Source organism: Ctenopharyngodon idella, chromosome 19 (assembly GCF_019924925.1).
Source record: "Ctenopharyngodon idella isolate HZGC_01 chromosome 19, HZGC01, whole genome shotgun sequence".
NCBI lineage: Eukaryota > Metazoa > Chordata > Actinopteri > Cypriniformes > Xenocyprididae > Ctenopharyngodon > Ctenopharyngodon idella.
In genome coordinates, this window is record NC_067238.1 from 18,925,571 (window position 1) to 18,952,317 (window position 26,747).

The window sequence follows — 26,747 nt, forward strand, 5'->3', positions numbered from 1 at the left end:
CAGCTCTGATCTTTATGATATGAAGAAGTCACTGAATCGAAAGCTTATGCTCAAGAAGGACACAAAAGCAGATTCATTTTTCCTCCATTTAATTTCTGGAATGTCACTGAAAATTAATTACTGCCTTCTGCAATTGTTTCAAACTGACATTATCTTGAAATTATTATTAAAACTTCGTCACGGCACTCCTTGAATTGTGGCTGCATGAAAAAAATGTTTTTTCACAAAGTGGGATGATTTAAAATGAACTAGTAAAGACAAAATGTGAATAAATATGGTGACCAGGGACACTTTCCCTTGTACATATATACATCTTTTAAATAAACATTAATGTTGACATGATTTGCATCAGCTATCAATATACTTTTATGTATTATGTCGTCTATAAAATAAACATTTGTTTGTCATATAATGAAATAAAAATTAATAGCCCAAACACATTTAAGGTGTCAAAGTTAACACACTCACTTATAAGTAAGCCATATTTTACATAAAGCTGAAGACGATTTTCCATATTCTAAACAATGAAGTTATTGAACTAAATTAAAAACTAAAACTGCTTGTGTATGAAGAACACAACCTCTTTTAGGTGCCCAAAGCACAACATAAAACATCAGTCTGCCATTTTTATATGATGTGATTTTAATGTTTAAAGCTTTTTATACATCAGAGGTTTTTGTTTTCTGCAAAAACAAATATGTTAAATCGTATAAAAATATTTTCATGCTTTGCTGGGAGGATGATACTATCAGAAGATTTGAGGAATTAAAAACAGTGATTTGACTCTTGACCCCAGAGGTCATTTCTGGGCACTGCAGGTCACTAAAATAGGTTGCCTTTTAAATAACAAACACAAGATGTTGGAATCTGAGTAAGAGATTGTGATTCAGCCAACAATAATGCATGTTAACCAACCCAACATTTGTAGTTTGTAAAGGCCACTCAATAGTTCTGTTCTGATTACAATCAACTGCAGAAAGAGAATATTCCCATCACTTCTGTGGTTGTGTCTTCCTCCGTGTGTATCTGATGATGGGGTTGTGCGGGGTGTGAATCATGGTCGTGTAGTTCACAGGAGGAAAGTGTCCGTCTACCAGCTCAAAGTCGTACAGCCTCAGCAAAGTCGACCAGATGGTTTTAATCTGCACATAGGCGAAATTTTCTCCGATACAACGATGACGACCTGTAAAAGATCAACCAGTAAAGATACACGGTTATTTCACATCAATCCTCAACAGTTATTAGGACTGTGACTTGTGCTGGACGAGCTGGAGCTACTTTAGGGCACGTTTACACGACAACGATGTACTAAAAACGGTGACGTTTTTTTCTTTGTACAGATGACAACGTTATCAAAACTATACACACTGATCCACGAAAATGACTAAAGACGCTGTATTACGCATGCCAGACAAGTAGTTGGCGATGTCACTTTGTACAGAAAGATTACGCGTCTGCGCATACGCATTCTTTTACAGAGCACTTGCGTCAAATGCGCATGCTTATCCACCTTATTTTTACAGTTTACTGCACTTTGATATTTTTCTCATTATAGGGTAAACATGTAACACGCATGTGCATGACGTCACCGTTTCCACAGATTTGTGTTTTTGCAGTTTACATGGAGATGATAATGGTATCGTTTTCAAAAACTTGCACTTTGAAACCCGTTTTCAAAAGTTTGCATTTTCAGGCCTCAAACGCCATTGTTGTGTAAATATACGGCCAAAATTCATACGTTTTCCGTTTTTAGTTGAAAATGATGTCGTGTAAACAGCCCCTGAGATGGATTTGGTGACGGCACTAAAGTCAAGTCAAGTCAAGTCACCTTTATTTATATAGCGCTTTTTACAATGTAGATCGTGTCAAAGCAGCTTTACATTGATAACTGGTACATTGTTTGGCTGCACAGCATCTCTTAAAGAAAAAGCCTTAACTAGGTTTATATCATGATACAGGTTATTTTATTTCAGTTTAGGTTGTTTAGATATCATAATTTTAGATTACCATTGAAATCTCACAATTCTCGACACCAATTTTGATATCACTCTTATCCCATATAAAAAACTACTGTTTACATTCACTTAAGACGTAATTGACTGCGTTTACATGAATACTCGGGCATTTTGGCATATTTTTTGTATGTTTTTGTCCGTTTATGTACAATGAAACATGAAAAAGAACTCAATTCAGTACTCACACACTGTATTACAGGTGGCTTTCTGTGCGAGTGCTTTGTGTGTTTGTGCGCGAGCACCGAATTAAGGCTCGTTCACACCAAGAACGAAAACTATATTTGTGTCCACACCAAGGAACGATAACGGTTTGTTTATTCTAAGCTCACTCGCTGCGGTTTCAGAGTGTGTACAACATGTTTTCGCTGTTCTTGTTGCATTTACACACTTTAACCAGCAGATCAGCATGCCATGATTCGAGTGAATAGCTAGTGTAATCGATCTAATCTAACAGTGAATTTAGCTGACGAAGTCAATATAGTGAAACACTGAAACTTCAAAGGAAGCAAGACAATGTTGTCGAAACTAGCGCTGGATACCTGAGGTCATTTTGTTACACTGTTTGCTAGCCTGACATAATGATCTCATCGTTAATACTCCCTATTTATTCCGAGGGTACAACTGAATGTTTTAACTATATATCTATTTTCTTAAAGTATCCTTGAAAAGGGGCTTTGACTTGTCAAACAGTGGTGGATTTTTCTGGACCTCGGCGATTAACTTCTCCGCAGTGTCGTCTGCCATTTTAAATGTGCAAGCCCTTAAATTAGAATGGATTCTGATTGGCTGTCAGTGTTTTATTGTTCAACAGCTGGAAAAAAATCGTTCTGAAAGTGATCAGCGATATCGTTATTGTTATAGCTGTGGTGTGGACAGTGCTATTCTTTTTATATTTTAAACGATTTTTAGAATTATATCTTTATCGTTATCTTCGTTCTTGGTGTGAACGGGCCTTTAGAAGTCGACCGATATTAGATTTTACCGATAACGATAACTAGGTTGGACCATGATGGCTGATAACTGATTAATCAACCGATAGTTTTTAAAATGGATACTGAATGAAAACAAACGTAACGCTGTAGTGCCATCTCAAATGTTTTTCATTTGGTTGCATTTTTAAACTTTGCCATTTGAAACACTCAAGCGATTTTAAACCATTCAAGCACAGTAAGATGATTGGTTTTGATGATTAATCGGCAAATTGCTGGAACAATCGGTTATCGGCAAAATCCTGGCTTGTCAGATTTCCACCGGTTTAACATCTCTAAACACTACCCAATCAAAGCATTCAATCAAACTCACCTGCTCCAAATGGGATGTAAGCGAACTTCTCTCCGGCGGCAGGGTTGTCGTGTAGGTAGCGGTCAGGGTTAAACTCCAGACGCTCATCCCAAGTGTCCCGAAGACGGTGGTTCACTGTGGGAGACACACACACCTGGTGTCCTGGTGGGATGATGTATTCGCCCACTTTCTGTTGAGGAAGCAGAAAGATGTTGGTCAGTCCAAAGTATTTTATGGCTTTAAAATCAGCAATGCAGCCACTTTTCGTTTTGCCTCATACCTGAGGTGTCCTAGCCATCCTCATCATGGTCATTATAGGCGGTCGCAGTCGGAGCGTCTCCTTCAGACAGCGATCCAGCAGACTCAAGTCTTTAAGCTGCGTCAGATGCCAGAACAGTTCTTTAGTATTTGGGTCAATGTTTAAAGGTACACTATGTTACTTTTAGCGCTTATATAAATACTTATTATAGACGTACGGTAGTGATTCAGATCAGAAGATGTACATTTTTGTTAACAAAAAAAGTTTCATAGTGTACCTTTAATTTATTGTAATACATAATTAAAAAGAAATTACAAGCAATAAACCAATGCAGTAAAATCACCTGGTCGTACTGGAGAGGAGGAAGATCTTCTCCGCACACGGTTTTCTGTTCGCTGTGGCAGCGTTCCTGCAGCGCTCTGTCCCGCGCCAGGAAGAAGCCCATCCACGCGCTGGTGGTGGAGGACGTGTGCTGACCCGCCAGCAACAGACCGATCAGCATCCCGGCTATCTCATCGTCATTCAGAGGACGGCCGTCTCTACAGGGCAGAGAATTGATCTTTAGTAAGCTGCTGTCAAACATTCACACGCATTGATTTCTCCATACTTGAAATCTTAGTACGTAATCATTTGCTTTTTTCACAGATCCACCAAAGAATATCGGTGTCTTCACAGATGTTTAGTTCACATGTGTTTTTATATAGAGATCTGCACAGGTATTTAGGTAAATTGTGAATTTGAGTCCTGACTGGAGAAACACTGTTGAATTTTAATGAACCCAAAACACAAAGATGGAGTGTGTTTGTGCAACATGGAAATGAGTCTTATGTAAATTAAATATTTATTTTTTTATAAATAGATTTTTTATATTAAAAAATAAATAATTATAATTAATTTATATTATGAAAACATTGTAATATACATTATATTCACTTATATTTTAATAATTTTTACAATTATTATTTTTAAAAGTTTATACATTTTATATTTTAATGATATTTGAATATAATATACACATATAATTCTCTTACGATATAAACAAGCGTGTGAAACATTTTTATAAATACATTTTATATTAGAATAATAATTGAATTTTATTTAAAATTGTATAATTATATATATTTTTTAAAAATTATATATTTTTATAATTATAATATTACTATAAATTAATAATTTAATAGGATTTAATAGTTTTTATATTATACATGTTTATACTGTAATATATTAAATTTTATTTGTATATAATATAAGCGTATATTATATAATTATTTTACAATATAAACAAGTGTGTGTGCAACATGGAAATTAGTTATTATAAATTATTTTTTATAAATTGTTATATTTGAATAATTATAAATAATTGAATATATATATATCATATATATATTTTTTTTAAATATGATAAATTATATATTTTATATAATATAAACATATTATTATTTTATAAAATTAACATTTTAGATTTTAATTGGTTTCAAATCAAATGTTATCCATGGAAAAATTGACCCAAACCCTGCTGTAAACAGTGTAAATTGGGTTTAAATTATCTGGTTTTGTCACAGTAAGTGATGGTGACATACTTGTACGTGGCGTCTATGAGCGTCTGCAGGATGTCGTCGATTTTCTCTGTGGCTTCTCTTCGCTTTTTGATGACGTTATAGAAGATTTTCTTGATCTCTAAGTGTGCCTGATCCCTCCGTCTGAAATCGCAGAGCAGAAACACAGCGTCATGTGAAACCCAGAGCTCTTCCTCGTGTGTATTCAGTCATGTTTTCTGGCGGTGGTACCTGAAGCTGGGTAGAGGCAGCCATCCGGGCAGCAGCCAGGCGGCGTGAGTGAAGCCTCCGTCCAGATCGGCGTAGAGCTGAGCGACTCTCTCGTCCAACATGCCACGGATCTCACAGCCGTGCAGACAGCGGCTGGCCGTCAGGATGATCAGCTCGGATAACGCATCGAACAGATCTGAAGAGAGAACATTAACAGGTCCTCTTTAATACATGTTCCTGGTCTTATTGTGAACGATTCATCAGTGCACGATATTCTAAAGAAAGAAACTGATGGATGTAGGATGGATCCGTCTGCTTACTTCTCTCTCCACTGTCTCCCCATCGCTTGAAATAATCTTTGGTTTCTTCTTCGATTATTTTAACGTGTCCTTTGAAGTGTGCGATGTTCAGTCCGGTCTTCAGCATTTTCTTCTGCTCCAGAAATAACTGAATAAACAAACACAAATCACATCGACAGTGAATGCAAGACGAAAGGGAAATGTACATGCCTAAGGATGCCAAAGAATGACGTCCAGGTAGGTGCTTTAAGGATTTAAAAATTGTACCCACAAAGAGCAAATTCTAGTTGAACCAAATATATCTTTTTATATTACATATATAAATATATAAAAGCTTGTCAATCCAAATGTTAAAATTCTCAGATATTTCCATGTTTTGCAGGACCGTGGGATCTTACCGCATTGGGCACGTCGTATGCGACGCCCTTGCCGAACACGGGTGTGGTGAGGCGCGCGTAAACATCCTCGGCGTTCAGGTCGTCGTTCTTGCTGTTGAACATGAGCGCGGCCGCATCGCTGCCCAGCAGATACGTGAAGGTTTTCCCGACCATCGTGAAGCTGACCACGGGGCCGTACTGCGAGACAACAACAACATGAGATCAGATGACCAGCCTGTTATTCCAAATGTGTCTCTGAATGATTTAATGTTCTGCTGAAACTGACCTTCTCGTAGGCCTGCTCCAGAAACTCAATGGGACTCTTGCCGAAAGCCACAGCGTGACCAAGAAAGGGAACACTGGACGGGATATGAGGAGGAAGTTTCTGAGGGAAAGAGAGAGAAACTGAAATTAACCTTTATATGTGATAGATAGATAGAACAACAGATAGATGGAAGGATAGATAGATAGAACGAAGGAAATAGAGGAAGGAAATAGATGGAAGGATAGAATGATGAAAGGATAGATAGAATGATGGAAGGATAGGCAGATAGACAGGAAGAACAATGAAGGATAGATAGAACGATGAAAGGATAGATGAATAGATAGAATGATGGAAGGATTGACAGATAGAACGATGGAAAGATAGATAGAATGATGGAAGGATTGATAGAACAAGGGATAGATGGAAGGATTCACAGACAGAATGATGGAAGGATAGAATGATGAAAGGATAGGATAGAATATAATAGAATGATGGAAGGATAGAATGATGAAAGGATAGGATAGAATATAATAGAATGATGGAAGGATAGATAGAATGATGAAAGAATAATGAAAGGATAGATAGAATGAAGGAAATAGATAAAATGATGATAGAACGATGAAAGGATAGATAGAATGATGGAAGGATTGATAGAACAATGGGAGGATAGACAGAACAAGGGATAGATGGAAGGATTCACAGACAGAATGATGGAAGGATAGATAGAATGATGAAAGGATAGAGGAATATAATAGAATGATGGAAGGATAGATAGAATGATGAAAGAATAAGGAAAGGATAGATAGAATGAGTGAAATAGATAAAATGATGATAGAACGATGAAAGGATAGATAGAATGATGGAAGGATTAATAGAACAATGGAAGGATAGATAGATAGAACAACGGATAGATGGAAGGATTCACAGATAGAACGATGGAAGGATAGAAAGAATGATGAAAAGATAGATAGATAGATAGATAGATAGATAGATAGATGGAAGGATAGATAGGAGGAACAATGGAAAGAGAATGATGAAAGGATAGATGAATAGATAGAATGATGGAAGGATAGATAGAATGAAGGAAACAGATAAAATGATAGAATGATGAAAGGATAGATAGAATGATGGAAGGATTGATAGAACAACGGATAGATGGAAGGATTCACAGATAGAATGATGGAAGGATTGATAGAACAATGGAAGGATAGATAGAACAACGGATAGATGGAAGGATTCACAGAACGATGGAAGGATAGAAAGAATGATGAAAAGATAGATAGATGGAAGGATAGATAGGAGGAACAATGGAAAGAGAATGATGAAAGGATAGATGAATAGATAGAACGATGAAAGGATACATGATAGAACGATGAAAGGATACATGATAGACAGAAGTAAGGATAGACAGAACAATTGAAGGATAGATAGATAGATTGAACAATGGATAGAAAGATATAATGATAGACATATTCAGATAGAAAAGAACTATGGAGAGAATGATGGATAGATAAACAGATGGTTGACAGACAGAATGATGGATGTATAGAAAGAACAGACGGATAGATGGTGTGATTTTATAGATTTTGTTCATGTGCAGGAACATTATCGCTCCTCACAGAAACCTTCATACATCAGTGCAGTAAATCATTTCAAACGCAGTGAATCAGCTGATGAACACTTACTTCATGCCCGCGGTGCTGCTGTCTGAACATGACTTTACTCAGATAGGCCAGAGTGAGTGTGAACACAGAGGTGGCGAGGAGAACAGAGGTCAGACTCATCTTCTGCACGGTGTTCTCGATCAGCTGACCGCTCACCTCCAGGATCGTCATCTTACTGATGTTATTCGCTCCACAATAAATAAGAGTTTTATAAATAAGGCATGCAGAAGATGCTGCAAAAAGGTGAAGAGCTTATTAAGATGTTTTTGCAGGTGTTGATAACGACAGACCGCTGAGCTCCACTGGCGTCTCGCTGATATCCCTAAAAACTTTAATACCTGCCTATCTCCGTTCAGCTCCGCGGCGTCTGCAGAAGGTTCCGCCCCCGCCTGATGTGAACAGGCCGCTCATTGGTCATCTGGGTGTGTCCATCAAGTAAGTCCATGCTCCGCTCCGCCGTCTCGCACGCTGATTGGTGGATGCCGCCTGAACTGATGTCTGCCTATATGATGTCACCTGCGTCGCTGTTGGTCAAATTTTGCGTCCAACGAGCTCCTGATAAAACTTTTCTCACGCACACCTTTATGTATAAGGAAGTGCGTTGTATATAAATTTTGAAAAAATTGATCTGAATAGAGTATTGTAGATCAAATGTGCATCTGTAAGTCTGTAGTACATCTGAAAGCATCACAAATGTGTTTTATTGCTGAAATACCTCAAAATTGAGTCCCCAAATGCCAGTGAGAATTTTTTTTATAGCTTTAACTTACTTCAAAATGTGTGCAATTCATAAATTGAGTAATTTATAATTAATATACCTCGATATAACTTTCATTTAGACCAAAATTTCAACTAACTCACAGCTGTATAACAAGTTTATCATAGTGTTTATTGTATTATTGTAGTATAATCTCAAACTGTAAAAATAACACTGAAAAAACAAATATTATCTTCTATATCAATAATGATGTGCCACGTTTAGCAATAATGTTTAAAATATTTTGAATACTTTTATTTAAAAAAAGGTATTAAAAAAGTTCAAAATCAGCAATAAATTACTTTGCACCCTTTTACTTTGCACAAATATCCATTTGTGCACATTTAGCCACTTTCTAAATAAAATAACCTGTAATGTATTCTATTTTCATTGCCATCATGCCAACCGTTTTAGAGAACAACTGAGCTATTCTCAGAAATATAATTTATCACTTTAACTTAAAAGTACCAAAAACAGAAAACTGCCATTTATGCCACTGCCACTGATCAAAGCCTTAATCAGATCCTTATTTTATGTGATAATTGTTTTAACACATTGAAGACGATTCATTGTCAAGCGCCGCACCAGGACTTTTATTTTGAAACAATTTGTTTACGTCCAAAATGTGCGTCTTTCGTCACGCTGGTGCCCGTCGTTAGAGAAGCTGCGTCAAACTTTCTGTACCACAAGAGCACATGATTTGTGTTTATAAAGTTTAAAATGACCGTGTGTAGTTTCTTTCTTCAAGGTCGCTGTAGATACGGAGATAAGTGCTGGAATGAACATCCCAGAGACGGAAGAGGAGGAGGAGGAGAATATCGAGGAAACCAGCAGCAGCCCAGCAGAGGAGGTCAAACATAAACACACTTTCATTTCACTATATTTTGTTTTTCATGAGCAAGATAGCATCCAGATATAGACTGATTCAACTGTCTCTTACAAAACAACTATATCACCACAGTGATTACATCATTTTTGGACACTATAATGCTCTTAAAGGGATAGTTCACCCAAAAATGAAAATTATCCCATGATTTACTCTCCCTCAAGCTATCCTAGGTGTATATGACTATCTTCTTTCAGACGAACACAATCGGAGATATATTTAAAAAATATTCTAGCTCTTCTAAGCTTTATAATGGTAGTGGGTTTTGTAAGAAAAATATCCTATTTAAAACTTTATAAAGTAAAATAACTAGCTTCCGCCAGACAACCGTATGCATCGATTCCCTGACATATAACACCGATTGTGTTCGTCTGAAAGAAAATAGTTATTCACCTAGGATGGCTTGAGGGTGAGTAAATCATGGGATAATTTTTGGGTGAACTGTGCCTTTAACACTTGTGAAAAAGAAATGTTTAATTGTATTGACTGTGCACATGTAGTGTACTTCAAATCTTAAATAATATAATATTAATGAAATGAAAGGCAACTTAACTGTACTTTCATGACTGTTTCTTAACACACTTAAGTACGTTTTAAAGAAGTAAACTTATTTTGATGTGTTGACTGACATACTTAAGAACATGTAAAGTACTTGATTATAATTTTAACTGTAGTGTTATTTGATATTATATTTGCAACTTTATTATGAGAATATATTTGAGTTTACCATAAATGCTTGTCAGTTTATTCGGCAGTACACTTTAAACAAATTTCAAACACTATAAAGGTAATTATGAAATTACATATAAAGATGTACTTAAGCGAGTCATAAAGGACTCTTAAGTTCAAATAACTGGATTTAATGTAAATTTAAGATATAATACATTCTCATTTAATTTGCAAATAACATGCACTTAAATGGCTGAAAACCATTATATAGTATATTCTTTAAAATTAAATTAATTCTGTAATAAGTACTCATTTGAAGTACTTTCACAAGGGAAATACTATGGTCTATTATGTATATGTCTATATATGACCTCCAAAAATAATGCAATTGTATTTTTGCAAAATTCATACATAGGCAGTATTTATGTTTGTCAACAAAAATATTTTAAATATACACTATATTGCCAAAAGTTTTGGGACGCCTGCCTTTACGTGCACATTAACTTTAATGACATCCCATTCTTAATCCGTAGGGTTTAATATGGAGTTGCCTCACCCTTTGCAGCTATAACAGCCTCAACTCTTCTGGGAAGGCTTTCCATAAGGTTTAGGAGTGTGTTTATGAGAATTTTTGACCATTCTTCAGGCAGTGATGTTAGACAAGAAGGCCTGGCTCACAGTCTCCGCTCTAATTCCTCCCAAAGGTGTTCTATCGGGTTAAGGTCAGGACTCTGTGCAGGCAGGTCAAGTTCCTCCACACCAAACTCACTCATCCATGTCTTTATGGACCTTGCTTTGTGCACTGGTGTGCAGTCATGTTGGAACAGGAAGGGGTCATTCCCAAACTGTTCCCACAAAGTTGGGAGCATGAAATTGTCCAAAATGTCTTGGTATGCTGAAGCATTAAGAGTTCCTTTCACTGGAACTAAGGGTCCAAGCCCAAACCCTGAAAAACAACCCCACACCATAATCCCCCCTCCACCAAACTTTACACTCGGCACAATGCAGTCAGGCAAGTACCGTTCTCCTGGCAACCGCCAAACCCAGACTCGTCCATGGGATTGCCAGATGGAGAAGCGTGATTCGTCACTCCAGAGAACACGTCTCCACTGCTCTAGAGTCCAGTGGCAGAGTGCTTTACACCACTGCATCCGACGCTTTGCATTGCACTTGGTGATGTAAGGCTTGGATGCAGCTGCTCGGCCATGTAAACCCATTCCATGAAGCTCTCTACACACTGTTCTTGAGCTAATCTGAAGGTCACACGAAGTTTGGAGGTCTGTAGCTATTGACTCTGCAGAAAGTTGGCGACTTCTGCGCACTGTGTGCCTCAGCATGCGCTGACCCCGCTCTGTGATTTTACGTGGTCTACCACTTCATGGCTGAGTTGCTGTTGTTCCCAATTGCTTCCACTTTATGATATCACTAACAGTTGACCGTGGAATATTTAGTAGTGAGGAAATTTCAGGAATGAACTTATTGCACAGGTGGCAACCTATCACGGTACCACGCTTGAGCTCACTGAGCTCCTGAGAGCGACCCATTCTTTCACAAATGTTTGTAGAAGCAGTCTGCACACCTAGGTGCTTGATTTTATACACCTGTGGCCATGGAAGTGATTGGAACACCTGAATTCAATGATTTGGAGGGGTGTCCCAATACTTTTGGCAATATAGTGTATATACCTTGAGATCAGAAGGTTTTTAAAAGTGTGTCCAAACGTTTCACCTGTAGTGTATATCAAAATGTCAAACACCCAGTATACTTTATACCAATTTTTAAACTGAACTTTATCGGTAGTGACCAAAGTGACGTGTTGTTGCAGGCTATGGGAACCGCGTGTGGATAAACCCGGCTCAACGGAGTGGCGGTGAGTTCATCCAGCCCTCCTCGTTCTCCCACGGCGGTAATGATGGAAGCAGAGGCGGCGGTAATGACTGGAGTAGAGGCAGCAGAGGTGGCGGTAATGACTGGAGTAGAGGCGGCGGTGGCGGTAATGACCGGAGCAGAGGTGGCGGTAATGACTGGGGCAGAGGTGGCGGGATGTCCAGAGACTTCAGCAACCAGAACAGATTCTCAGCACTCGGCTCTCAGAGCAACTTTGATACAGCTGGACAAAACTCAGCGGATGACAGTGCAAAACATGTGTAAGTGCAGTTTACACTCATGCAGTTTTGGGGGGACTGCTTGTTCATCTGTATATAAATAGATTATTGATGCACTTTGTGTTTTTATTGCATATTTGTATTTCAGCGAAACAATCCAGAATGACATGGAGGTCTGGCAGACTTCTGGCCAGTGGCCATTTTCGTGTTATTCGGTCCTCAACAAACAGATCTCAGGTCAGTTTAGCACACAGACTCATCACAGTGATTAATTGACCTGCTTTCAGTCTTTTGCCTGCCTTTTGAGTAAATATGAGTTTTGCACGGTGATAAATCTAATCTTGATATTCTGCAGGGTTTGTTGAGTGGTCTCCTGAGGAGCTGAGACAGGAATATTACTCCTACCGAGCATCTGGTGATATACAGCCTTATGTAAGACAACACAGATTCAATAGACACTTTCATTCCCATGATGATCTGTGCATTTCATGCAATCCTGTGTGGTGTTTCAGGTGAACTCAGTCCAGCTGCTGGCCAACCAATGGAGGAACAGGGTTCAGGAGCTGCGAACCATGAGCAGACCTACTCAGATCAGTGTGGTAAGATGATGTTTCTCATTCGGCATTGAACCGGATGGACAGGAGGAGTTTGAATCGTGTTATTGATGTCCTCAGATCTCAGAGCTGAATAACTCCAGTCCCCAGACGCCATCACATGGGCTTGGCACGCCAAGCGCCGGGTTCGGTTCGACAGCATCAGGGTTTGGAGCCACATCATCGTCAACAACATCTGGCTTTGGAGCAGGAGGTTTGTTCTGGATTTCTTTACAGTATTAAACAGTGTTAAAGGTACACTATGTAACTTTTGGCCCCCTAGCGGTTAAAAAACAAAATTGCATGCATTTTGTGGAAGAACATTGTTTTGGTTGTGCTTCGGCTCTGCGTGACTAGAGTTTGATCCTCTCCAGTTCATCCTGTATGTTTTGGTTGGTAACAACTGTATTGTTTTCTCAGGATTTGGTTCCAGTACTCAGAGTATCAACAGCTTCAGCTTTGCCCAGTCCAAAACTGACTTTGGAGCAGCACCTGATTTTGGAAGCGCTGCGTTCAGCCCTGCTCAGACCCCCGTTCAGCCCTGCCCAGGTTTCAGCAGTCCCGCTCCGTCTGCCACCTCCTTTTCTTTTGCAGCACCAGCTGCGGAAAATAAATCCAGCTCTGCAGCCGGGTTCAGTTTCAATACGTCTTCGGCAGGATTAAGCAGCGGGTTTGGGTCCTCGGCACCGCCCGCGAGCGGTGGCTTCGGTCAGAGCAGCGCCGTGTTCACTGGAGCTGCACAGGCTGCTGGGAATTCAGGAGGGAGTCTGTTTACGGCCCAGAGTGACCTGAGCGCCGAAGAACTGAAGGAGTTCACAGCCAGACGCTTCACGCTGGGTCAGATCCCTCTCAAACCTCCTCCTGCTGACCTCCTCATGGTCTAACACTGACTCTGGGCTCATCTTTTTAAGACAATATTAATAAACATGTTTATGGACTAAGACAGTGAGTTTTTGTATTTTAGTTAAACTTTACTGAAATTGCATTGTGGGTAATCCTTGAAAAATGCTTTAATAGACGTTTTCACATCCTTCAACTATAAACTACGGTGGTAGTACCATGGTATAGTGATGGTAAATCATGGTCAATAATATTGCAAATGAAGTAATATTTACAAATACAATTTAATCTATCCAACTATGAAAAAGTGCATTCGAATAGCATTTGCTGCATACAATCCCTTATTGCTGTGATGTAGTACAGTGATAGTGTCAGTAAGTAAATTTACATTTACTCTTATTTATATACACAGATATTTGCAGGATACTTGCAATTATGCCAGTACCATGTCCAAAAACCATGATGTTATGGTACATTTGCTAAAAGCACAAGCTTTGTGCTCAAAATGAGCATAAAATGCAAAATAATAATCTTAATAAGGGATGGTAAAGATCTCTTAATCATAAAATAACATTTGACGAGTAAAAACAAAAATGTAACTGCATATTCAGTTTGTGAAAATATGAAATACAATTATAAAATGTTAAAAATATTTGTTAAATAGTTTTCATTTATCGTTCTCATTTATTTTGCTTTATTTATGGTTGTAAAGTCATAATTTAGTGATACTGTTTTGATCTGTTTGCACTTTAAATAATTTTAATACGCATGTAAAAACAGTAATTACAATTAATTAATTAATCGCACGGATAAGACTTGGCACGAATGATGGAAGTGTGTAGTTTCCCGGGAAATCCGTCCCGACAGCACTTAAAGGTATTTTACTATTAGGCTTACCGTAGTGATTTAGGGTTAAAACAGGGTTTGGAAAATTGTTTTATGATGTACTCTCTTATTAGTTAAATTGTGTTAATTTCGAAGTGAAAAAAAGTTACGTAGCTTTAAATACTCGTTTTTTTCGTCTTTACATCCGGGTCCTGTGGCAGATGAATGATTGGCAGAGACGCAGCGCGGGAAGCTCGAAGCACCGGATGAGGGAAACACAAACACGCATGTCTCGACGTGACTCGACAGATAGCGGTTTCAAATATGTATTCGGCATTCTGCGCTCGTTATATCCAGTCGTGCAGACTCTGGAGGAGTTCACAGATGGGCTCGTGTTCTCTGATGGCCGGAAACCGGCTCTGCTGGAGGAAAGAGACGGACCGCGTTTTAAAAATCTCGTCAGAGGACTGATGATATGCTCGTTCACGCCACTACAGCAGCTGCGCGTTCCCGCACAGGTACCTCACTCACCTGTTTGTGACAGTTCATTTGTTTACACATCAAAACAAATAGGGCTCATAACTGGAGATTGTTATTAGATAATATTATATAGGACTCTTATTAGAAAATGTCCTCCTGTCATATATCTCATACTTATAAAAGCCCGTTTCCACAACATAAGGAAAAAAACATGCATTGGTTAAAATTAATTATAAAATGTCGAAAGGGTATGACATGCTAATTCCTTTATGAGATTGAAAAGTCGAAATTCAGACTTTCTTTTATAATTATGATGACTTTGTCATGATTTCGACTCTTTATATCATTAATACGACATTAAAAAGTCAAAACTATGACTTAGAATGACTTTTTATGTCATAATTTTGATTTTATGTTATAATTTGAACAGATTTTTCAACAAAGTTTTGATAATTTAGAGGACTGTGAAATTAATGTATCAAATACAGTAGGCTTTATATGGTTAATCACAGAAAACATGTAATATTTCTGTCATTATCATATATTTCCTATACGTTTCAGGTCGAACATGTATGTTTTATTTGTCAAATTTCAGTGGAAATTATGAAAAGAACCATATTAACCTGTGAAATGACATGTTATGTGTATTATTTCAGCTCAGCACTCTTCCGGAGGTTTTGGCGTTCACCCTAAACCACATTAAACGGAAGAAGCTGAGGAACGTCCTGGGATTCGGCTACCAGTGCAACGACGTGACGGCCTGTTCGGATCCCTTCCGATTCCACGGAGATGTTTCCCAGACGGCCGCCTCCATCAGCACCAGCGAGCTGTGGAAGAGGATCAACCAGCGTCTGGGCACGGAGGTCACGCGCCACCTGCTGCAGGACTGCGCCGTGTTCGCCACCGTCCCGCCCTCGTGTCTGCTGCAGGTGTGCGGCGAGCCTGTGTACGACTTGCTGCTTCCGCGCTCCTGGTCCGGGTTTTCCCTCAGCCATGTCTCGCCTCAAACGTCCTTTGGCGTGGTGCGGAAAAATCCCGCTGTGCCGCGGAAGGCGGTTGCGAGAGACGGTAAGGAGATAGTCTCGAAAAAGAGAGCGAGAGATGAAGAAAAAGACACTGTCCCGCGGAAGACGGTCTCAAGAGACGGTAAGGAAATAGTCTCGAAAAAGAGAGCGAGAGATGAAGCAAAGGATGATAAACAGCCTGCAATAAAGAAGAGAAAGGTCATTACGGACAAATCCGATGAACCTTCGACTGAAAGTCATGGATCTCATAGCTGGAAACCCGCAGATCAGACACCTCCTCGACCGTCACACTGCTCGATCCGTGTTCTGAGCATGCTCTATAATGGGCGGGGCATGAAGGGCTTCCTGCTCAACAGGAAACTGAAAGGTGTGGGCGGGGCTAGACGCCTGCAGGGGGCGGATCTTGTCCGGATGATATTCCTCCAATCGGAGATTAACATGTCCGACACGCAACCAAAATCAAAGAAACTTCCCAAGCGATTCTTCGCCATGGTGCCCCTGTTCAGTCGACTCTTACGCCAGCACAGGAAGTGCCCGTACACCCTGTTCCTGCAGAGGAAGTGCTCGGGGACTCCAGACACGCAGGATATGGAGTCGCTGCTGAAGTCGCACTTCTCCGCTTACAGGGTGTATCTGTTTGTGAGGGAATGTTTGCACTACGTTATTCCTGAGGAACTCTGGGGATCCCAGGAAAACCGGCTCCACTTCCTGTCCAATGTGAAGAAGTTCCTGCGATTAGGGAAATTTGAGCGCCTCCCGTTGGTCCAGCTGATGTGGAAGATGAAGGTTAAGGCCTGCCATTGGCTGGGACTCAAGAAACGTGTGTCTTTAACGTCTTTATTCTTCACTCCTATTTCGTAACTTTGGTTGTTTGAAACCAAGCAGAAAATATACAAATAAAAGTCAATTCCTAATATTAATAAAAACTAATAATAGTATATCAATGATGCTAAATCAACACTAAACAGAAAGCTGTAGTTATCAGGCTGTGTAATGACCAGATGTGATGCTGCAGGTCACTGCGCGAGCGAGCACCGCTACAGAGAGTGGATCTTCGGTCAGTTTCTGGCCTGGACATTGAGCGGTTTCGTGGTCGGTCTGGTCAGAGCGCAGTTCTACGTCACCGAGAGTATGGGACAGAAACACGCGCTGCGCTTCTACAGGGCTGAAGTGTGGAACAAACTACAGGAAATGGCCTTCAGGTGCGCAAAACAACAGTCATGTGACTCTCCCGATACCTGCACATATTTGAGTAGAAACCCTAAATTAAGCTTGATTTTAGGACATTGTTTTCATGATAATTAAGCATATTTTTGCTCACTTCTTATTATTTTAAATAAAAAAATTGTACTTTACCATTTATACTATTTATTTATTACAATAAATACAAAGATAAATGTTCTTTTGAACTTAAATTTATTTTTTATTTACATTTATTTGTTTTATTTTTTTTTTTTAAGATGCTTTTAATTGAAAATTATGTAATTTAAAATTAATTTAAATATATATTTCAATTTTTACACACACACAAATATAAAATGTACACGCATTACCAACGGTTCAAAAGTTCATTATTCATCAAGGACACATTAAATTGAACAAAAGTGATAGTAAACACATATAAGATGTTACAACTTATTTCTCAAGACAGTTATATCAAATTGAAATAAAATATATTCAAATAGAAAAGATATTATATGATATATGAATAAAACGAATAAGTATATATGAAATATATATATATTGCATTTGAATAATAAATATTACTGATATATTTCCAAATATTACTAAATATTACAGAATCTAATTTATCGTTATGATTAAAAACTGTCTGCACCTGTTTTTTTAATAATATTTGTTTTTTTTATGCACATAAAATATATATATATCTCCTTGCATTGATAAATAAATATTACTGATATATTTCTAAATATGACTGAATACTAAATATTACAGAATCTAATTTATGGTTATGATAAAAAGCTTTCTGCACCTGATTGTTTTTCTGTAATGAAAAATATTTGTTTAATATTTATTGTTATATACTGAAAACTGTTTAATAACTTTTGTTTTTAATAAATGTTTAGCAGTGTGTGGTGTGCAGTAAGGAATATATAAAAGGAATATCTGGTTGTTTGTTTGCAGAGTTCATCTGTCTAAGGGCCAGTGGAGGGCGCTGTCTCCATCTCAGGCCTTAAAGTTCCCAAAGACCACGGTAACATCCCGAATCCGGTTCATCCCGAAGGTCAGCAGCATGAGACCCATCACTCGACTCACAGGAACCAGAGAGTCTCTGCAGGTGTGTTCACGAGCGTTTAGACTTCTGGAGGTGAATTCAGTTCATCTGGATTCAAATTTCAGCTCATTCATTATTTGAGTTGATGAACATTGAGTTTCTCACTCAGTAATAAGTTTAGTACAATATGAATGTATAAGAGAAAGTGTGTGATTCACATTTGAAAATGTTTGTTAATAAAAATAAATTTGTGTTTTTTGTGTGTGAAAATAGTGTGGTTGTGTATTGTTGTTAAATGATAGATTCGTTTATGTTTTTTTGAGCAGCATTTCCAGAGTTGCGTGCGGGTCCTGCTGAACGTGCTGAACGCGTGTGTGCGTGCGGCCCCGGGGCCCATGGGCTCCACCGTCTGGGGTTGGCAGGACATTCACAGAGTCCTGAAGAACTTCAGCCCGCAGCAGAAGAGCTCGCCACGCCCGCTCTACTTCGTCAAGGTCAGAATAATCATAAATAAATAATCATTCATAAGGCACCAGTTCTGTTTCCCATCATTCTCTGTGTTGTGTGTGTGTCAGGTGGACGTGAGCGGGGCGTACGACAGTCTCCCTCACCAGAAGCTGGTGGAGGTGTTGGGAGAAGTGTTGGGCCCGTTTGCAGAGCAGAGTTTCTTCCTGCGTCAGTACGCTCGCGTGTGGAACGACCCCAACCAGGGCCTCAGGAAACACTTCTGCACGAAGGTGTGTGAACGCCAGCGCTGAAGATGAGATAAATGTGTCCATGTGCTAATGTGTGTGTGTTCAGGCTGAGATGTCCGAGCCGCTCAACATGAAGGGGTTTGTCGTGGACGAGCAGGCCAGCGGTTCCCTGCGCGACGCCATCCTGGTGGAGCGGGTGAGACACACGTGTGTTTATTCATTGTGAAACGAGGAGCATCGCAAGCAATTTATTAGGGCTGGGCAATTAATCACGTTTGATTTTTAATTGCAAATTTGGCTTCCAATGATTATGAACACATGTTAATCAAGATTAAATGTTTACATACTTAATTTCTCAACGATTCTCTTGTTTTGTTTTGTATTATAAATCACACGCACTCCATTCCTTTACAACGGGTGATGTTTTCACCACTAAAAGCCAAACTCACTGTGTAGTGTAGTATATATATTTATTTTATTTTATTTTATTTTTTTACATTTAAAAAAAAAATGTATGTAATATATTTATATTTATATTTTTATTTAATGTATTTTTGTTTACTTATTTTCATATATATTTTTATTATATATGTGTGTGTATTTAATTTATTTATTTCTATTTGTATAGATTTTTTATTTATATTTGTGAGTGTGTGTATTTATTTGTAATTCATTTGTTATTTTTTATGTTTTTTATTTTTATTTATTATTTTTAATTCATCTATTTTTTTATTTTTTTATATATATATATATATATATATATATATATATATATATATATATATATATATATATATATATATATATAAAAAATAAAAAATAGATGAATTAAAACAAATAAGTTAAAATAAACACATAACATATATATACACACACACACATAAAAATAGAAATAAATGAATAAAAAATAAAAAAATACACACACAAAAAAGAAATAAATTAAATAAAAATAATAAATAAACACAAATACATATATAAAACAAAATAGATGAATTAAAAATAAATTAAAATTAAAAATAAATTTAAAAAATAAATTAAATTAAAAATAAATTAAAACAAATAAATAACTAAATAACTTAAAACAAATAAGTTAAAATAAACACATAACATATATATATATATGCATATATATATGTTATGTTATGTGTTTATTTTAACTTATTTGTTTGTGTGTTTATTTTAACTTATTTGTTTATTTTAACTTATTTTGTTTTAAGTATTTGTTTTAAGTTATTTAGTTATTTATTTGTTTTAATTTATTAAATGAATTTTTAATTCATTTGTTATTTTGTTTTATATATACAGTATATATGTATGTGTATATTTATTTATTTATTATTTTATATTTCATGTAATACAATTGAAAACACAAATATAATTCTATTAAAACACACACACTTTTTTTTTTTTTAAGTTCAATAAATGCATGTTTCCCCAGTCAATAAATCTCAATGCTGTCAGAAATAATGCTGATTGTGTTTTTTGCCAGTATTGAGCTCAACATCAGTGTTCAGACAGTTTTATCAGTTTTCTAGTTCAGATGACTGAATGGTCGCAGCAGAACTATAAGTGTGTGTGTCTCTCAGCACTCGTCTGAGGTCCGCGGAGGAGACGTGTTTCAGTTCTTCCAGAAGATGTTGAGCAGCTACGTCATCCATCATGACGATAAGTGAGTTTGCTCTCTCATTCATTCAGTCATCAGTTTTTCCTGTGGTTCTGTCGGATGATGATATCATCAGCGGCTCCTGTGTTCCAGAATGTTCCGTCAGGTGTGTGGGATTCCGCAGGGATCTTCGGTGTCGGCTCTGCTGTGTAATCTGTGTTACGGACACATGGAGAACTCTCTGCTGAAGGGCATCGCCAAAGGAGGGTGAGAACACGCAAAAAACCCTAATAATCAGTTTATAATCTTTAATAATTCATGTTACATTAAATTGTGTTCAGGGTAAATGTAATGTTCATGCAAATGAATCAGTGAAATGGATTGAAAATAAAGTCCAAACCAGTATTATTTATATACTATTATAGTTTTTATAAATATTCTGAATTGGCATTTATTTTCATTTTAAAGTTGTTTTTTTTCCAGTAAATTTGTGCTTTTGTCATATATTAGTCACATATTAGTTTTTTTATTATTACTATTAACTTTAATTTATTTTTATTTGAATATTAATTATAATTCAGTTTCCAGTTAGTAATTTTAGTGCATCTACTTTAATCTAATATTTATATTTTATTTCAGCTTTCAGTTAAAAAATGTTTTTAATATTTTCAGTAAACGATAATATCCACTAGGTGTCATGTTTTCGTGTGTGTGTGTGTGTGTGTGTGTTTGCAGGTGTCTTATGAGGCTGGTTGATGATTTTCTGCTCATCACTCCTCATCTGAGTAAAGCCACAGAGTTCCTGACGTACGTCCACACGCCACAGCTCTGATCCACACATGATGTCATCACGCACACTCACATCTGTCTGTCTGTCAGGACGCTGCTGGCCGGCGTTCCCGATTACGGCTGTAAGATCAACCCTCAGAAGGTGGCGGTGAACTTCGCGGTGTGTGAGGAGTGGGTGAGCTCGGGGGTGAGCGTGTTCCCGTCCTGCTGCCTGTTCCCCTGGTGCGGCCTGCTGCTCAACACACACACGCTGGACGTCTACAAGGACTACTCACGGTGAGGTGTCTCTCCTGACGCTATCAGGCTGTAAATCAGGGAGGGACGTCTATCTTATCTGTGATGCGCTTAAACTGCAGCGATTGAGGCTCCCAAGATCATAACCCATACGCGTGTTATCACCATAATATTTTATATAATCATTCCAGCCTGCAGTGAAAAGATCAATTTGAGGTGACATGTCGTGGATGATTGACAGGGAGGTGGATTGCGGTTGCTAAGGTGTTTTCTGGTCGAATCACATCACTATGAGTACATCAATAATTGTTACCGAATAGGTTTCCAAACACTTCCCCCATTCATTACTATAGTGAACTACAGCCATAAACATTTTTGTTGCTTAAAAAATAATAAACATCATCTGAAATAAAATAAGTTTAATGTTTTTTATATTTCAGCTAGTTGCCAAGGAAAAATTTCTGATCTTCATTTAGTTTAACTTGATGTACTAAAATATCTTAAAAATTAATAAACACTATATCAACTTTCTTTTTTTTTTTAAACTAATAAAAATCACAAGAACATACAATATAATTACTAAAACTTTAACTAAAATAAAAACGGAAAAATATTAATAAATATGGATAAAAATCTTCATTGGTTGAGTCAGAACTGGACACATCAAACAGATCGATGTTTTAAAAGCTTCACAGCAAGTATTTTAGCATCAAAATTAATTTAACATCAAAAATTTCTTAGCTTTTAACAAACTAGATGACTAAACCATCGCTGCGCCTGAATATGCCAACTTACATACTATATAGTAGGCGAAAAACAGTATGTGAGCCGAGTAGTGTCCGAATTCATAAAATAATTGGCGAAAAGTTCCAGAATAACCTACTACTTCCGGCGAGATTCTGAAGTGCGCATTTGATGGGCGCTTTACTATCCCATGAGACCACGGAAGATGATTTGACTGACTGACGCCGTAGGTCACATGACAGTGACAACATGACGGATGTAGTATGTCAGAAAATCATTCATACTATATAGAACGTACCGTTTTAAGTCGCAAAGTAAGTTTCAAACCAAATCTAGTACCTACTATACAGTATTTCTGACGCAGCATATGTAAATAATCTCTGCTCCGCCCTCTTAGGTATGACGGCCTATCACTGCGCTACAGCCTCACTCTAGGCTCCGCCCACTCGCCAGCCGCGGTCATGAAGAAGCTGCTGTCAGTCCTCAGTCTCAAGTGTACCGACATCTTTCTGGACCTCAGGGTGAGAGACCTTCACTGAAACGCTGGAATCTCATTGGCCTGCAATTACGCATATTAAACACCAAATACGCTCTGATTGGCTGTGATTTTTCTCACTTTCATAGAGTGTAGCAGAGTAAAACTCCCATAAGGGAATTGATACATATCAATATGTACATGTGGGGTAAATACTTCTGGAACCAAAGTCACTGAAAAAGTGGTGTTGTGATCTTTTAAGAACAGAAAAATGAATAACGTTACTATATGACTCTCATTAATATTCATGTGTGGGGTCAGTATGAGAGGATTCAATTCAATTCACATTTATTTGTATAGCGCTTTTCACAATACATATCGTTTCAAAGCAACTTTACAGAGAATGCATGTCAACATTACAATTTGGAGAATGCAGTTAGCTAATAATGTAATAATTTAGGCAATTAATTTACAATCACTGTTAGCAATTTAATTGAAGGTAGAAGCAAAGAGCTCCTGGAAAAATGAATTACATATTAACAATAATTAGGATATATAGAAATTTGCGAATGTGCGTGTTGATCCAGATGTTGCATCTTCTGAATCAGGGTTATTGAGGAGGGTTTATTCATCACGTGTCTGATCTTTCTCCAGATGAATTCAGTGGAAGCCGTTTACAGAAGCTTGTATAAGCTGATTCTGCTGCAGGCGCTCAGGTAAACTGTTCAAAAGCTTGCCATCAGTAAGATTTTTTGCTTTTTTTGAAAGAAAATGTATACTTTTATTTAGCGAGGACACATTAAATTGATCAAAAGTGACAGTAAAGACATTTATAATAATGTTATAAAAGATTCTGTTTCACATAAATGCTGTTCTTTTGAACTTCCTGTTCATCAAAGAATCCTAAAAAAAAAAAAAAATGTTTCTTGAGCAGCAAATCATCATATTAGAATGATTTCTGAAGGATCATGTGACACTTAAGACACTAAAAAATTCAGCTTTGATCACAGGAATAAATTACACTTTACTATATATTCACATAGAAAACAGATATTTTAGATTGTAATAATATTTCACTGTTTTTACTGTATTTTTGATCAAATAAATGCCGCCATGAGACAAAAACAATCAACTTTTAAACACTAGTGTAGTTGCTTTGTCTTGGTGGCAAAAGTTTAACACAAACACACATCTGAGTTACTCAGACTGTGATGTTTGAATGTTTAGTGGTGAATGATTGTGTGAACTGAGTGGTAAAAGATTCCATTCACTGCAGAAAACAACCCACAATAACCATCAACCACCGAGAATGAGTGACGCTCGTGTCTGTGTGTGTTTGCAGGTTTCATGCATGCGTGAAGAGTTTGCCTCTGGGTCAGAATGTAGAGACACACCCGTCTTTCTTCCTGAAGATGATCTGGGCGATGGCTCGAGTCATGAATAAACTCATCAGACACACAAACACAGGCAAGAGCACGAGCAGACTGAGCTAGAAACATTAAAAACTGAAGCAGCACTAGTCTTTTCTTCTCTATTGTGTCGTATATATGAGTGAAACGCTTTGCAAACAAGAAAAAATGTAGGGCGGGGCTTGATTTTGTCTGTGGGGAATTGATTGGATGCTTGTGGTTTGCTATTGGTGGATCTCATGTGAGTGACAGGTTGCCCCGCCCTCGTCATCAGAGAAGAGAAGAGATTCTGATTCAAGATTACGAGACGGATGAATTTAAAACAATAATGATGTGCATAAATCATTTATGATAAACACTGCAATATTCCATTAAAAAAAGCAAGAATTGTCCATTTGGTGACGTTCTCATGGTGTCGTCCCTCAGGTCTGGTTCTGGGTTCTCCGGACGGCGGAGGCGTTCTGCAGTATGAGGCGGTTCAGCTGTTGTTCTGTCTGGTGTTTGAGGTTGTTTTCACATGCCATCGATCGGTTTACCGCAGTCTTCTTCCTCCACTGCATAAACGTACGTCTGCGTCAAACTCATGTGATGCAATCTTCGGTGTTTTAGGCTGTTGTTTAGTGAGGAGACAGTTGCATTATGGGTGTTGAGGCTGTAATAGCAGTGCTATTTTAGTGTCATTAATATACTATTACAGTATTTATTAATTTTTGATTAGTACTTTTTTGTATTTTCTGTTTTAATTTCACAAAATAGTATGTTTTATTTTATAATACTTTTTATTAGTTTTTATTTTAGTAAATTTAGTACTTCAACTTAAACTAAACAAAAGCTGAAATAAATTCATTTTAACAATTTTTAGGAAAACATTTTTTCGTTAACGATAACAAACTTATTTACATAAAGGTCTTTGAGGTCGAGTTGCTTTAGTAAAACTTCTTTAATATATATATATATATATATAATATATATATATATATATATATATATATATACACACACACACACACACACACACACATATATATATATATATATATATATATATATATATATATATATATATATATATACATATATAGATAATTTTATTAATATTGAATTAGCTTTTATTTTTGTATTTTCATTAATTTTTTGTGAAATTTATTTACTAATTTTGTCATGTTCTTTTGTCATTTTTATTAGTTTTTGTTTGTTTAAATACTACTATTTAGGTTTAATTTATTTTTTGTTTTAGATTTTATTATTTAATTTCCCAATTAGTAATTTTATTGCTTTAATTCTACGTAAGCATATTTTAGTTAATTGTCAGGAACATTTCTCAGATTTCCATCTAAAAGATTTATATATTATTTCAACTTAATTTCAGTTAGCAAAAATGTTTTTAGTAGTTGTAGTTTTAGTTAATGATAATAACCGGGTGTGATTTCAACGTCATATTTTTAAAATCTTGTTTAATAGCCATATTCCTGCAAAAGACGTAAACAACCCTCAATCCACCAATCAGAGCTTTTAGAGACGAATGACACGATTGAGTCTCTTTACACTCTTAAATGACTAATGATGTTTGTTAATGTGTATTTGACTTATTTTATGCTTATGGAGAAAAACAATGGAAAATACTTCCAGGAACTTGGACTGCCGGAAAAGTCTTCCTTATACAAGCGTTTCATAACGTTAACGTCTTCTATTACAGTTTTGCTAATGATTTGCTCTGTCAGGTTTTTATTCGGGCTATAGTCTTTTTTTCTGCATCATAAATGAGGTCCTGAAACGTAATGGAGTGTGTGATCTCTGTGCTTCAGGAAAGAGGCGTCTTCAGCGTGTGCTCCGCGGCATCAGACTGGCACGTGTCCACCAGGCGGCCACTCCCAGAATCCCTCAGGACTTTAAAACCATCCGGACGTAGAATCGTAAACGGCTGTCACATGTTTTCTCATGAAAACATTCTACTCCAGCTTTGTTTTTATTCATCTCCTGCAGCAGCTGACTAAACAGATCTGCTTTGTGTGTAAATTGTTGATGGATTGTCGTTAAACGCAGCGAGAGATAAGAGACGCTCGTAAACTAAAGCCACAGTGATTCATTTCAGTTGTTACGCTGCATGTTTATCTGATATCTGCATGTTCATGCGTCTGTTTGTACTTTAAATTGTAAAAAGAATCAGATATTTCAACACAGAAAATAAATGAAGTTCTTCGCACAAGTGAGCTGTTTTTCAGGTTATTCAAAAAAAAGTTAATTTCCTGCAAACCGATGAAATATTTAGTTTAATTTGATGTTTCCAGCTGCAGTAATTACAGCTCAGGTCACACATTTAAAGATGACCTATAATGCCCCTTTCACAAGATGTAATATAAGTCTCTGGTGTGTCCAGAATGTGTCTGTGAAGTTTCAGCTCAAAATACCCCACAGATCATTTATTATAGCTTGTCAAATTTGCCCCTATTTGGGTG

General features: G+C 37.2%; 3 protein-coding genes across 3 annotated transcripts; 2 read left to right on the forward strand and 1 right to left on the reverse strand.

Annotated features, from left to right (window-relative positions):
- Nucleotides 1-72: 72 nt before the first annotated feature.
- On the reverse strand, nucleotides 73-8,270 carry LOC127500689 (lanosterol 14-alpha demethylase). Its single transcript, XM_051872034.1, has 10 exons — nucleotides 7,948-8,270; nucleotides 6,284-6,382; nucleotides 6,019-6,195; nucleotides 5,642-5,768; nucleotides 5,343-5,517; nucleotides 5,136-5,255; nucleotides 3,899-4,094; nucleotides 3,577-3,672; nucleotides 3,318-3,486; nucleotides 73-1,183 (listed from the first exon to the last, which is right to left on the reverse strand). Exons 1-10 carry the CDS (start codon nucleotides 8,095-8,097, stop codon nucleotides 993-995), a joined length of 1,500 nt encoding a protein of 499 aa, XP_051727994.1. The 5' UTR covers nucleotides 8,098-8,270; the 3' UTR covers nucleotides 73-992.
- A 1,018-nt stretch (nucleotides 8,271-9,288) lies between these two features.
- Nucleotides 9,289-13,879, forward strand: nup42 (nucleoporin 42). Its single transcript, XM_051872035.1, has 7 exons — nucleotides 9,289-9,533; nucleotides 12,064-12,385; nucleotides 12,492-12,580; nucleotides 12,699-12,775; nucleotides 12,856-12,942; nucleotides 13,018-13,150; nucleotides 13,357-13,879. The coding sequence occupies exons 1-7, from the start codon at nucleotides 9,404-9,406 to the stop codon at nucleotides 13,818-13,820; spliced, it is 1,302 nt and encodes a 433-aa protein (XP_051727995.1). The 5' UTR covers nucleotides 9,289-9,403; the 3' UTR covers nucleotides 13,821-13,879.
- A 1,031-nt stretch (nucleotides 13,880-14,910) lies between these two features.
- On the forward strand, nucleotides 14,911-26,497 carry tert (telomerase reverse transcriptase). The gene is given in 17 exon segments (XM_051872031.1): nucleotides 14,911-14,959; nucleotides 14,962-15,119; nucleotides 15,738-16,926; nucleotides 17,122-17,308; nucleotides 18,252-18,405; nucleotides 18,669-18,836; nucleotides 18,918-19,079; nucleotides 19,144-19,233; nucleotides 20,624-20,706; nucleotides 20,794-20,907; nucleotides 21,376-21,447; nucleotides 21,520-21,705; nucleotides 22,805-22,928; nucleotides 23,537-23,598; nucleotides 24,225-24,349; nucleotides 24,718-24,855; nucleotides 26,097-26,497. Coding segments are annotated over 17 exon segments (3,150 nt in total). The 5' UTR covers nucleotides 14,911-14,925; the 3' UTR covers nucleotides 26,201-26,497.
- The last annotated feature ends 250 nt before the right edge of the window (nucleotides 26,498-26,747 follow it).

Coding starts and splice junctions, on each gene's coding strand:
- LOC127500689 (XM_051872034.1), bottom strand. CDS start 8,097: ATGACGATCCTGGAGGTGAGCGGTCAGCTGATCGAGAACACCGTGCAG. Junction 3,673..3,898: donor CTCCTCTCCAGTACGACCAG/GTGATTTTACTG, acceptor CATCTGACGCAG/CTTAAAGACTTGAGTCTGCT. Junction 1,184..3,317: donor TTACATCCCATTTGGAGCAG/GTGAGTTTGATT, acceptor GATCTTTTACAG/GTCGTCATCGTTGTATCGGA.
- nup42 (XM_051872035.1), top strand. CDS start 9,404: ATGACCGTGTGTAGTTTCTTTCTTCAAGGTCGCTGTAGATACGGAGAT. Junction 9,534..12,063: donor GCAGCAGCCCAGCAGAGGAG/GTCAAACATAAA, acceptor GTGTTGTTGCAG/GCTATGGGAACCGCGTGTGG. Junction 13,151..13,356: donor ATCTGGCTTTGGAGCAGGAG/GTTTGTTCTGGA, acceptor TTGTTTTCTCAG/GATTTGGTTCCAGTACTCAG.